Source organism: Alosa pseudoharengus, unplaced genomic scaffold (assembly GCF_046254945.1).
Source record: "Alosa pseudoharengus isolate Yale_2024_CS ecotype anadromous, Long Island Sound unplaced genomic scaffold, YU_APseudo_1.1 YU_APseudo_1.1_scf_2, whole genome shotgun sequence".
Taxonomy (NCBI): domain Eukaryota; kingdom Metazoa; phylum Chordata; class Actinopteri; order Clupeiformes; family Clupeidae; genus Alosa; species Alosa pseudoharengus.
In genome coordinates, this window is record NW_027468663.1 from 31,217,352 (window position 1) to 31,230,753 (window position 13,402).

At 42.4% G+C, this 13,402-nt stretch overlaps 1 protein-coding gene across 1 annotated transcript in view; it reads left to right on the forward strand.

Annotated features, from left to right (window-relative positions):
• The first annotated feature begins 2,910 nt into the window (after positions 1 to 2,910).
• The window catches only part of kcnab1b (potassium voltage-gated channel subfamily A regulatory beta subunit 1b), a 39,314-nt gene continuing 28,822 nt past the window's right edge, over positions 2,911 to 13,402 (forward strand). Inside the window, exon 1 of the mRNA XM_076295924.1 lies at positions 2,911 to 3,170. Coding sequence (XP_076152039.1) covers positions 2,911 to 3,170 — 260 coding nt within the window. The remainder of the gene's footprint in view (positions 3,171 to 13,402) is intronic.

The window sequence follows — 13,402 nt, forward strand, 5'->3', positions numbered from 1 at the left end:
CAAATTAGAAGACATATTTTAGTTAACAGAGACTTAAAATAAAGTGCAGTTGCATTGTAAATGCAAAAAAGAGCAGTAACCTTCACTGAAATATCCTCCAGAACAGGGACTTTATCAGTACAAATAAATTATTAACCCTTTATTCAGCATCACATGGGGATTCAATTGAACACAGTATAGAATAATAGATTCCAGTTTGATCTTGATTCATCGAATCTGAGTGTAGTATTCTAGCTCAGACAGTAGGGTGCACCCTAAGCACTGTGAGCGGAGGAAGCAGCTCAGCTGAGATATGCCTCCTTTAGCATCTGTCACCAGGTTTAGTGTTTCATCTGGCTAAATGCTGAAAATGACTTTTAGCACTCATCTTACTTACAATCGAGAATGGCGTTGATACTGTCATACTTCCAATACCAGCGGAGTCTCCAGTAAATAATGGCTGGTATGCAAGATCCTCTCAGGGAAATAAACATCTACCTAAAATAAAGGCCGGGAATAAATGTATTTTCTTGTGAGTAGGCTAACCCAAAAAAACAATAGATTTAGATACTAACACTAGTTCTATTTCTTCCTTATGTCAAAAAAATGTGCACGCATGCACACACACACACACACACACACACACACACACACACACAGAAGGGCGACTTTACTTGGTTACAACTACTCCGTAGGTCACTGTAAAAGTCATTAACTACTCTGAGTGCTGGTCTGAACATGTATATGCCTATGTGTGTTGTAGTGTGATCCAATGTGAAAAATAAAATGAAATGGTGTGCACCTCCCTATCTGTTCATCGGCTGCCTGTGTGTGTGTGTGTGTGTGTGTGTGTGTGTGTGTGTGAGAGAGAGAGAGAGAGAGAGAGAGAGAGAGAGAGAGAGAGAGAGAGAGAGTCCAAGCCGTGTATTGTTTTTCTCCTCTCTTCCCTCCCTTCCATCTCCTGTGGAAAGGGTCCATGTATCATTGTCAAAGCCGGACTGCAACTGCGGCTGTGGCTGTGGCTCACCATGTTTTTTTCTCAATGGAGGGGGACTCATCTTTGCAGCAGCTTATTTGAATTCCCATCATGCTCCTAGCTCCCCACCGCACATCATCCCACACACACACACACACACACACACATATACACCACCCAACCTTCTGACACAGCCCTTGCAGGCGTCTCCTCTAGACTCTCCGATCCGTTAGTTCCCTCATTCCCAGCTCCGTGTGACGTCTCATTCATCTGATGGGGCATGGCCGGGAGCAGGCTGGGAGCCCACAGTCGACAGAGCCAGTCACTCCGGCTTCATAACGCATGCAGCCGTATTCATTTTCATATTAATGCGTAGATATATCGTCGTATTCTTCTGCTCTCTCGTACATGGATGGCCCGCTGGTCTTCTCAAGACAACATTAGACAAACAAATGCTGAAGGCTGGTCGCACCAGAAGGCAACGCGTCTACAGTTTGTTCCTGGGCTTTGCACGGCTCTCATGCCGGACAGTGTGGCGCATGAGATAGCTCAGAGCTTTTGAAACTAATAGAGGATGAAACGGGGTGTGGGTTATTTGTTTTGACAGGCTGCGTCTTGTGCGTTTGTGTGGCTGTTCGGGGCAATTTGTTTGAAGCAGTGGAGAAACATTTCACACACACACGCACACGCGCGCACACACACACGGTAGACACACCTGCTAAGAAGACCAAACAAATTGTCACAGGAGGAGCAGAGTAGGAAAACACCTGGCGCTGCCACTAAGCCCTGCTGTGGTTTGGGTCAGATGAGATTGTTGACATTAATCAATCTGCCCACCATTCTATTTGCTCCAGGTCCTCTCTCTCTCTCTCTCTCCTCTTTGAGAGGACGTTATTTGTTAAGACAAAGTCTCCTCTTTCCTGCCAGCTTTGAAGTATCCAGACTCCAAGACATGCGACATCAAGCGTCTTGAGTCTCTGTGTCGAGACGTAGGTATAGCTCCCTCTGCCTGTCACTGCTGCCCATGGGTCTCAGAAGGAGAGCATAGCAGAGTAGGAAGTTCACATCAACCCTTTGGCTCCACTTTTCCCTCTATTGTATGTGTGTGTGTGTGTGTGTGTTTGTGTGTGTGTGTGTGGGGGGAGTGTCTGAAGATGTTCATTCATATGCATCTCGTGTGGCCAGAGGGGAGAAATGCTACCTGGTGATGGAACGCTGAGTGCTGAAGAATGTGAGTCTGTAGGGGAGAGATTTCACAGGGTCATTGTGCACCGCAAATCCACCGGAGTCTGTTTGCCCACTCCTGCTGACCCAAAACCACAGCGCACTGGCTCTGAGAGAAATGCCACGGTGAGCTCACCAAAAGCCACCGCTGTGGCTATCTTTGCTATCTAATTTATCAGTTGTCTAAAAATACAGATGCAATATGTAGCACTTCAGCCCTGTGATGGGCTATGTCGGCAACACAGCAACACAGCCTGCAAGCAGGCAGGCTGACACAGATGCTGCTGTCAGTGGAACCTTAGTCAGGGATTTTGAAGTTTTTGGACAGGGAGAGCCACATATGCATGCACACAGCCAGAAGGAGAGAGAGAGAGAAAAAGAAAGAAAGAAAGAAAGAAAGAAAGAGAGCAAGAACCCTGAGAGGTGCCAGGACGTGTATAAGAATGACAGATGAATGGCAGGATTTGGCATCACATTCCAATCAGGAGCGTTCCAATCCCAAAATCCTCTGGCTGCTGAGATAAAGCTTTCTGGAATCCCACTGTGCTGCCAAGAATGATGGGACAATGGTGGGTGGATGACGGGGACACTTTCTGTATTTGCTGTGTACAGTATATTCCCAGGCAGTTAGGACATCCATGGATCACATAGAGTTCAGCATAGACAGTGAAGCATACACTAGAATTGTGCCCCTGACCGAGGCTGTGTCAAAGGTAGTCATCCCATTAGCCATGCACGTGTACAAGGCAGTGTGCAGTGACCTCCCCTTACCCAGACGGAGAGGAGGCCAGAGGGGCGAGAGAGGGCCCCTGCCCCCCCCCCTCCAAGGACAGCAGAAGTCCACCGCTCGGACATGCCCCGCCACGTGGAGGCTGCCTGGGGGACTCAGGCCAGCTTTGTCCAGGGAGCTGAAGTGCAGGGAAGAGTCCGCACTGGTCCTCGGACAGTCCCTCCAAGACACAGTTTCATCACAGACAGGCATGGCCTACAGGTACTCAGCGTTGGGGCTTCGGGGAGGTAGTGAAGTATTGAGGGTATGGATGGTCAGTTTTCTGCTCATGTCTTAAATTAGTGACTCTACTGCACAGATAAGCCTTAATATGATATTTTCTTATTGTGTTTTGTGTAATGGGTATGACAGATCTTTGCAATTAATAAGCTATTTGTGTTGAGACTAAAGTTAAGGTACATCGGCTATCATCAGACACAAGGCATTGGCTGTTTTAATTGTGTTTCCATAGTAACTAAAAGTGGCCTCTGGTTTAAGGTGTGTGAAGTAACACTCTCAAACGCCTGCTGTTACTGAAGCCCCATGAAACAGACAACTCATTCACTAGTGTAGTGTGTGAATGTAAGCCAGCACTATACACTTACTAGCTTTTATTTGTTGTTTTGCCAGTAAGTTCAGAATGCTACATCTGCTATTTAATGCTGTGGATGCTGAACTGTTTGTTTTGCGCCATTGGCCTCAGTGAAGTGTCTTTTCTCCTCCTTCAGCCTCATGTTCTCAACCACCAACCCCACTCCACCATCACCACCAACCCAGCCTTTCCATCTATAAGTCTGTCATTTTCAAGTCAAACAAGATTTTTAGCACATTCTCCTTTAAGAAACAAGAAAGGAACTTCATTAGGTCTTAGTTTCCTTGATCTCGGCTTATTTTTCACCATGAACTCAGAAATTGGCGTCAAGCTATTCTAGTTTTCTCACTACCTGGAAATCTTTCAAATCAGTTTATGAACAAACTTCAAAGTGTGATATTTTGCACTTTGCATTGAAATCCATATAACAGGTGGCTGTGTGCTGTGTTAGTCTCCTATGTGCTGGGAACATGCATAATTAGCCACACGGTGACAGCGCTTCATTAAATTGCCAGCATGTGTGCATGTGAGCCTGCTGACATGTAATTGTAGCTATATGTAAGTTATTCTCAATGCATAGCACGAACCACATAATGTTTTAAACCATCGTGAAAGAAAAGCATTCAAATAATGTTCTCCAAATTGTAGGCTGGCAGGCAGGCCTTTTTTTTTATTGCTGTTGGTGTTTTTTATTTTCTTCCTTGAAGGCGGCATTTGGTCTGCGCCCATCATCTCACAGTGTCTCCAAGCTTGCCTGGAGAAACAAATCCAACTCAGTCACACAATCCAGACAGCCCATATCTCCTCCACACACACACACTCTCTCTCTTTCATCCACCCCCCCCACCCCACCCGGCACCTCATAGGAGTGTGTATCTGTATCATTTATAAAGTAGGGGAACTCATTATGGCAACTGAGCCCTCTTCAGCAGGTGCGGGTGTAAATAGTTGATGGCCGGCGGGCTGCTCATGTTACCGGCCTGTCTGCACACTCTGAGCTGCTGCCGGCTGTCTGGGAGGCTGCCGCCACTACACTGCGCCGCCATGATTTTACAAGTACAAACAGATTCATTCATGGGAGCTCAGGGTGACACTCGAGGCAGCGTGCTCTCTCTGTCCTTGCCTACCTCTGCCTCTCAATGTCACTCACACACACATACATACACATACATGCACACACACACACACACACAAACACAGAGAGTCTCCCTTCTCTCTCTCTCTCTCTCTCTCTCTCTCTCTCTCTCTCTCTCTCTCTCTCTCTCTCTCACACACACACACAAACACAGAGAGTCTCCCTTCTCTCTCTCTCTCTCTCTCTCTCTCTCTCTCTCTCTCACACACACACACACACGTGGGATTATGTGTGTGTCAGACAAACGAACAAAACCGTCTCATTACATTTATCGTGTAATTTGTGTTTTTATAACATATCTAAATAATGCATGTAGAAAAATAACTGGAAGCTAACTAATGCCACCTCCTTTGTGTAAATCCAACTCATGCATTTTTGATGTCGCTGGGGCACACACATAAAATCAGACTTTGTAATGACCCATTAATATCCAGATATCTTTATATGCTGCTGCTGTAGACTGACAGACTGACAGGCAGACGCAGGTCACGGGTGCACAGGTGCACTGCATGGGCTATTGGATTCCCTTGTCTTAACTCAAATGGCCATTTCATTAGCGGTACAGCATCCAATTAAATTGCGGGGTCAACAAATTGGATGGGGATGTTGCTGGATTGGTGCTCAGCGATGTCTCTCTGGTGTATAATTTGCTCTGTCCAACATGTACTGATCAAAGGGAGGCTGGGAGGACAGACGTGTCCCCGGATCCCCTTTAGTCATGTACTCCATCCCCTACATACACACACACACACACACACACACACACACACACACACACACACACACACACACACGCACACGCACACACACATACTCCAACCGCACTAGAAACGTTAAAGGCAAATGTCCAGCGGAGACATCAGGGGACACGTCCCTCCTTTGTAGCTAATTGCGCAGAGAGCATTGCCCACATGATGATGGATGATTAGCACTGTGGATACCAGGCGCAGCAGAGCCCATCTGGACTCCAACATTTACACATTAATCCAAACACTGCCAAATGGACTTGGCATCCGTGGGCCCAGTCCTCGTCAATTAGGTTAGTTTCAAGTATTCATAAAAAGGGCCCATGATTACAGACTCTCGGAAACACTCACAGGAATGATATGAACATAGTTAACATCTTCAGAAGAGGTTGTGGTTGAGAGGGTGGTGGGTTGAGAATTTGCAGAGATGGTCCAGAGAGTAATATGATGGAAATATTCAGTAATGAGCGGGTCATCAGATGAGATCATCTCATTAACTTGTCCAGAAACAATAAAACTATTTAGCACTGGTTGAGGTTGGTCCGTTTAAAGTCATTGCAATGTCAAACCTGAGTTGTAATATATTTTGTAAATGCAAACTTCTAGTCATTTAGGACCATTAGTCTATGCAAACTATGCAGCTGTAAGGCACATGCACAAATTGAAGAGCCCTCTCATAATTTACACAAGTTTATGTTGATAAGATAGATAGATAGATAGATAGATAGATAGATAGATAGATAGATAGATACAGCGGGGAAAATAATTATTACAGTATATAAATTCTAAGTATACACGTCAACATTTTTTTCAGTAAGTACTTCCAATGAGGCTATTTGCATAGCCTGGGTGCCATTCCGAACTTAGTACCGCCCCACGGGAAGTTCGGTCTGGCATTGCTCCATTGTGGTGGAAGTATGCAAGCCCTAAATCGGGCGGACCAATCAAATCAGGCTTTACGATGATGGACAGGTGAGCAACAGCGCCTGGTCTATCACGTCATCTGTGCACGCTTAGGCTTATGTTTGAAACAAAAACGCTGTGGCTAGAAGGATACATGGCTTTTAAGACCCCATATGGAAAATTCATATTATTTAATGAGTTTGTATCACTGAAAACGATTATTTCTGAAAACTTTGGCCAAAGTTGAGATGTGGGAAAACTGGTGGTTTCACTTTCATCAAGGGAAAACAGCGCTGTTGCATTGCGACATGTTCCCTCGTTCGTTTGAAATCTCTGATTGACCATCTGTTCGGGGGATTTGCAACAGCCTTTCCCAGCTGTTTAGCATATCACAACAGAATTATTTTTAAAAACAGAGGGGATATAGGAGCAGAAGGATGGTTCGTGTGTTTTCTTCCTACACCTCACGGTAAGCTATTTTGTTGCTCTGATTGGTTAGGTCTATCCAATTGAGTGCAGAGGCATCCCCCCCTGTATCGGTTGAAACACGCCCCATAATTACATCCCAATGGAGCAGTATCAGACTCATATTCTGACTAGAATTTGAGTATGACAACGTCAGGCTAATTTGCATGAAATTTCCACCAGATATTACAATTAACTTAGATAATCCACCCATATAAAAAAATCCAAACATTAAAGTCCATAGGTAGAGTTATGTGTAATAAAGTGGAATGACACAGGAAAAAAGTATTGAACACGCCTGCTGAATTTTTTTTTTAAACTTGTGGAAAAGCCTTTATTCGTAATGACAGCTTCAAGGCATTTCCTGTATGACGAAAACTAATCAGTCACAGTATTCTGGTGTGATTTTGGCCCATTCTTTTAAACAGATAGTCCTTTAATATTGAAGATTCCAGGGGTCCCTCATGTGAGTCCTGATCTTTAGTTAACTTCCAAAACTGTTCAATTGGATTGAAGTCAGGGCCTTGATTTCCTTTCTCTGAAACCAATTGAGTGTTTCCTTTGCTGAATGGTTTGGATCATTGTCCTGCTGGAAGGTCTAGCCATGTCTCATCCTCATCATCCTGGTGGATGTAAAGAACAAAATTACTCCATTCATCATTCCTTCAACTGTATAAAGTATGCTATTACCATGAGATGACAAACAGCCCACCACCACCTCCAAACCTCATTTTGGTATAGTATTTTTAGGGTGATGCACAGTGCCATTTCTTCTCCAAATATGGTGTGTAGTATGACATCCGAAAAGTTCAATTTTGCTCTCACCAGACCAGAATACATTCTCTCAGTATTTCATAGGATTGTCCAAATGTTGTGTAGCAAACTTTCAACGAGGTTTGACATGTTTTTCTTCAGCAATAGAATCATGCTGGATGAGCGTTCATAGAGGCCATGGCGGTGGAGTGCATTACCTATGATTTTCTCTGTAACAATTGTACCTGCTGCCTCCAAGTCTTTCTGGAGCTTTCTCTGAGTGTTCCTTGGATCTTGGGCTACTCTTCTGACTATCCTTCTGACTTCCTGGTCAGAAATCTTGCAAGGAGATCCTGTGCATGGCCAGTTGTTGATGCAGTGATGTTCCTTTCACTTGCAGATAATGGCTCCAATACTGTTTGCTGGATGATTCAGAAGTTTTGAAGTGCATCTTTAACCAGTTCCATTGATATGTTTTGCAACAATAAGGTACTTTGCAACAGATACCCTTTGCTAAATTTTACTCAGGTACAAGTAAAAGTACAACAGTCAGATGTCTACTTAAGTAAAAGTACTGAAGTACTTGTTTTAAAAGTACTTGAGTATCAAGAGTACAAGAGTAGCCTACATTTTCTAAATATCGCATTACTACTGCCACAGTGCTTACATTTATGTACAGAAACGTCCTACATGGACTGGAGCAGGGATGGGCAGTATTTCTAATACATGTATTTAAAATACGTGTTTCAAATACAAAATACTATTTTGTAATTGAAACACTTGAAGCAAAAACTATCATTAACTTGTTCAGAAAATTGAAATAGTCTAAGTCTGGCGAGGTGGTGCCACAGGTTGGATGGACAGGTTGGACAGTATGGACCTGCTGTGTCTTCATCCATTGTTTCGTCCATGGTTTCGTCTCTTATCTAAATCTGACCATGGAGTTGACTTTGGCGGAAAGCTGAAGGTGATTGTTGATAGGCTGTCCCAATCAGTGGCGCCTGCACAATCCAATCACGTTTGAGAGGGAAACAACAAATTGAGGGTTTCCGAGATTTTTCTTTTTTCCTTTTTTTTTAGAAGAAGTAACGGGTACTCACAGTTATGGATAGAAATGTAGTGGAGTAAAGAGTACAATATTTGCCTCTCAAATGTACTTGAGTAAAGTCATGAGTACTCCCTAAAAATGATACTCGAGTAAAGTACAGATCCCTCAAAATTGTACTCAAGTACTGTACTCAAGTAAATGTACTCCGTTACTGTCCGGCTCTGACTTTTACCCATTATAAAATGTTTCTTGTGTGACACCTTGGTAACAAAAAACCTTTTTATAGCCCACCAGTATGTACTAACCTAGTTTATATAAATTTGCACAGATAGGAGGGATAATTTCTCTTAAATACTTATAGATTCCAGTTTGTTCCTTGCCATTTCTGGCCTTTGTGTACTGATTTTTCTTAGCGTGTTCAATACTTTTTCCCTGTGCCATTCCATGTTTTTACTCATAACTCTACTTTTAGACATTAATGTTTGGATTTTTTGGATATATGTGTGGATTACCTAAGTTAATACTAATGTCCGGTGAAAATTTCATTCGAATAGCCTCTCTGGAAGTATACTTACTGAAAAAAATATTGACGTGTTCAATACTTATTTTCCCCGCTGTACTTTATTGATCCCCAAGGGGAAATTCAAGAAATATGCTAATATTATATAATAAAAATATGATAATGTGTTAGATAATGATAAAGTTACGCCCGCTCTCTAACCCACAATGCATCAGGGTGCCTTTTAAAGACACCCTAGACACCAGGTGTCCTGACAATCAAATAATCAATTAGAGGTGCAGATGAGCAGGCCAAGCTGACGAGGACGCCACAAGCTGACGAGGACACCATGTACTCGTCACACCTTAGAAAAATGTGGACAATACATTTGTTACGAATTTGTTACGCCAAACCCTCCCTTGCATAGCTTAATGTATTTGCATCTATGTAGCTTGCATGTATGAAACAGCCCTTAACCACTTTGTTGATGACCTTGAATGCCCTTTCATTTATGAACAGTTTGTTAGCACTTTGGTTGTACATTGCTGATGTCACAGTGCTGAATATTACAGTAACAAGCCTTATACCACAAACTAATAAGCTTTGCCAGAGTATATTGATATGTATAATTAGGCCTAATCTCAATTTTATGACAACCTCTACATACATTCCAAATCAACCCAGCGTCCATGCGCAGCCTGGTTAGGTGCAGTTAGATTGCAGGAACAAACTTACAGTTTTTTTCCAATTGCTAAAACACCATTTGCAAACTAAGCTGGTTTTAACAAAATTCACACACAATTCACAAAACCACACACCAAAACAGCTAAATACCTCATATATCCTGCAAAATGAAGCACTGCAACCAAAACTACATATAGCATTATCAAAATCAAACTTTTGTAGGCTACCACATGGCACACACTTCATTCATATTACCAGATTTTTGTCTAGCCAACTACACGCTGTTGGGCATAATCAAAAGCACACTCATCTTTAGTATGCTTTGCCATAATACTAAAATAGTTCAAATTGTAGAAAATTCTTCAGATTGTTTACATGCACAGAAACATTTGCAGATACACACACATGCTGTTGAAACTTTTTTTTTTGTGCAATGTATGCACATAGGCCAATTGAAGTAGGCCATGAAGTGTCATTTTGAATGGCAGTGTTTTGAAATGGCAAACATGTGACTTTATGTCAGACGGTTGTGTCTTATGCAGAGATCCGTGTTCAGTGAATTCAGTAGCATTTTTAATTGCAAAATGTGTGTAAAGCAGAAAATGTGTTTAGCCTTTTGGAGACTTGAGAAGAAGTGTGTGCCCTGTGTGTGTCAGTTTAAATAATTGTGCTATGCATGTCATTTTAGTGTGTTAGAAATTGGAAATAAAACTGTAAATAGCAATAAGAACACTACCGCACACTTTTTACTTTACTCTATTTTATTCAGAGTGAACAACGCATTTTGCATATGAGGAGGTTCGCTCCATATATTAAATACAAAACTAGGCACAAAACAAATGGCCCCTTCTCTGCATTTGTACTACTGTTGTTCTAAGAACAGAGAGTGCTATGGCTTTGAAGCCTTCCCTTCATTACATTGCATTTATATCAGAATTACACGGTGATGAAAGCAATCTGAAGCACAACCTTAATGAATATGAAGCATGCAGTTAATATAGCACGTATATGAAAAAATATAACAGCCTCTGCAGCTGAAGTCTCACAAAATTGAGCAGCGGCAAGGCACTGAATCATAGCAATGCAGATCAGGTTCCCATGTAAAGACCATGTCTCTGGGGCCATTGAACTGTTCAATGCTTCACTATAGGGAAGAGGAGAGATAGACTTCTCTGCATAGTCTGTCTGCCTCTCCACCCTCTCCATGTTTGAGTACTGACTGCCCACTACTGTTTTACTACTGTTTTACTACTGTCCACAGCCTAATGTTTTTACTACTGTTTTACTGCTACACTGTTTTTCATGCTATATTAGCACACATGGCCAATGGCTTCTGCTACAATACTGAATGTCTGTAACCCTATTACCTCAACCTATCCTTGCACATAGCTTTTTATATTACCTTGTCTACATTATACTTTACTCTCTTATCTGTCCATATTATTTATGCTGGTCTCTAGACCTTATTATTGCACTGTTGGACTACTGTTGGACTACTTTTTGCACCTTCACCATGACACTCACTCTCTTGAGCACCTTACCATGCACACAGAACTACAGGCCAGTCCAGGCCCTGTCACTGCAAGCGTCTCATGCTTGATCACCCTCAAGCACACTGTGGATTTTTTTATTTAATTTATATAGTATATTTAGTATTTAGTTTTGTTAGTTTATCTTATCTTCTACTGTCCAACTACTATTGTACAGTGGAGTTTTGTTATATGTTTATATTTATATTTACCATTTCTGCTGTAAGTGCATGTTGTGTGTGATGTCTGTATCCTTGAATTTCCCCTTGGGGATCAATAAAGTATCTATCTATCTATCTATCTATCTATCTATCTATCTATCTATGTCCACACACACACATACACACACACACACACATACACATTCCATACACACACATACTAGAAATTATTAAAAGCAGTCTCTGCTATGCTGGCTGAATAGTAATAGCTTCCTCCTCTTCCTCGTAGGCTAATCCCAAACACTAGGGATTATTTTCCAGGGGCATTTAGGAGCCAATTCGATACGGGGCACATGGGCATGTTAGCACGGATCTGGTGACAGCCCTGTGGGGATTGGGGATTTGGTGGCCTCTCCCCTCTATATCAAATGCCACATGCCTTCTCATACAGATCAGTGTTAGTGAAGCATACGAAGCATAAGTGTTAGTGAAGCATACGAAGCATAAGTGTTAGTGAAGCATACGAAGCATAAGTGTTAGTGAAGCATACGAAGCTGCTGTGAGCTAGGATGTGTGAGAGGAGAGGAGAGGAGAGTGACATCTTCAGTAGTGTCTTTTTGTGTGGTGAAGAAAGGGGATATGGCAGAGGAATAAATAGCCGGGCTGATTTGGTTTTGCCTGCTTTTTAACCGAACCGCCATTTCTAACAGTCAGTGAGCACATTATGCAGACTTCTCCCTCAAAGGCATTCGCTCTGATAGCTTTCTCTAATGGTCTGGGGAAGGGCTTAGGGCCTTCAGATCAGAAAAAAAAAAACATGTGGTCTTTTTTTTAGGTCAGGTTTAGAATTTCTCAAAGCAGGACACTCACTCATATAGATAAGAACATTGTTAAAAGATATTTGATTGCCCTCAAAGAAGTTCGCCACACATCTTTTATGGGTTGTGTGTCTTTGTATTATGGGTGCGTGTGTGTTTTCGACGGAAGGGCTGGAAATTGATGGAACGTTCTTTGCTTCAGGGGATAGCTGGCCATCTGGGATTTCCCAAAGTGTGACAGGTTTAGATTGACTCATTTGAATGACATACTTTTTAAAGAATGAGACAGGCAGCCATTGGAGAGGTGCTTGTGATTAATAGATCAGAGTTCAGTCGAAGCAGATGACAGACAGGCAACCTGCTTTTCTTTCAGGAACATAGGAACGTGCTGGAAGGACACCAGGAACTTCTTTGGGTTAGGGTCAGCATTGGCCTCCATGTATGGATGGTGAGTGAATGGTGAAATGATGACATTGATGATCCATTGAGTATAAAAGGAATTGCACATCATATAGACATTATTATCATATGTATTTTCTAAGTCTAAGTGACTGTGACATTAAAAGTTAATGTCCCTCCAAGATACAATATACTGTTACTACTACTAGTCACCTCAGAATAAATGTACCATCCTAAACACATTACGTGACTTATATAAGCAAAAGAAATGCCATTGGTCACCACTTTGTATGAAAACCACATCACATGACCATGTTGACAATTGATTCCAAACAATGAACCCATCTGTTCCTTTGATACGAGCGGATGTGTCGTGCATTCATGACCGACAGCACGCACACACAGACAAGTAAACAAAGGCGTTTATTCTGTGGAAAGGCACTTCTTCAGGGAGATATAAATAAGACTGCCTTAGCCGAAGGCTGTGCAACACTCAATGAACCAGATAATCTCACTTCATCACGCCGCATGTATGTGGGGGTGGAGATGTGCACGGCTGTCGGAGGACCAGGGCCATCCCAACGCAGGAGACGTGCTCAGGCATTGACACAATGGGACTGGGACAAGGCTTGTCAAAAAGGGGCCATTTTGTATTTCATGTTCATGTTTTGCTTCTTTCCTTACTGTCTCTCATTTCCCATCCTTTCCTTTTTTGATTTCTT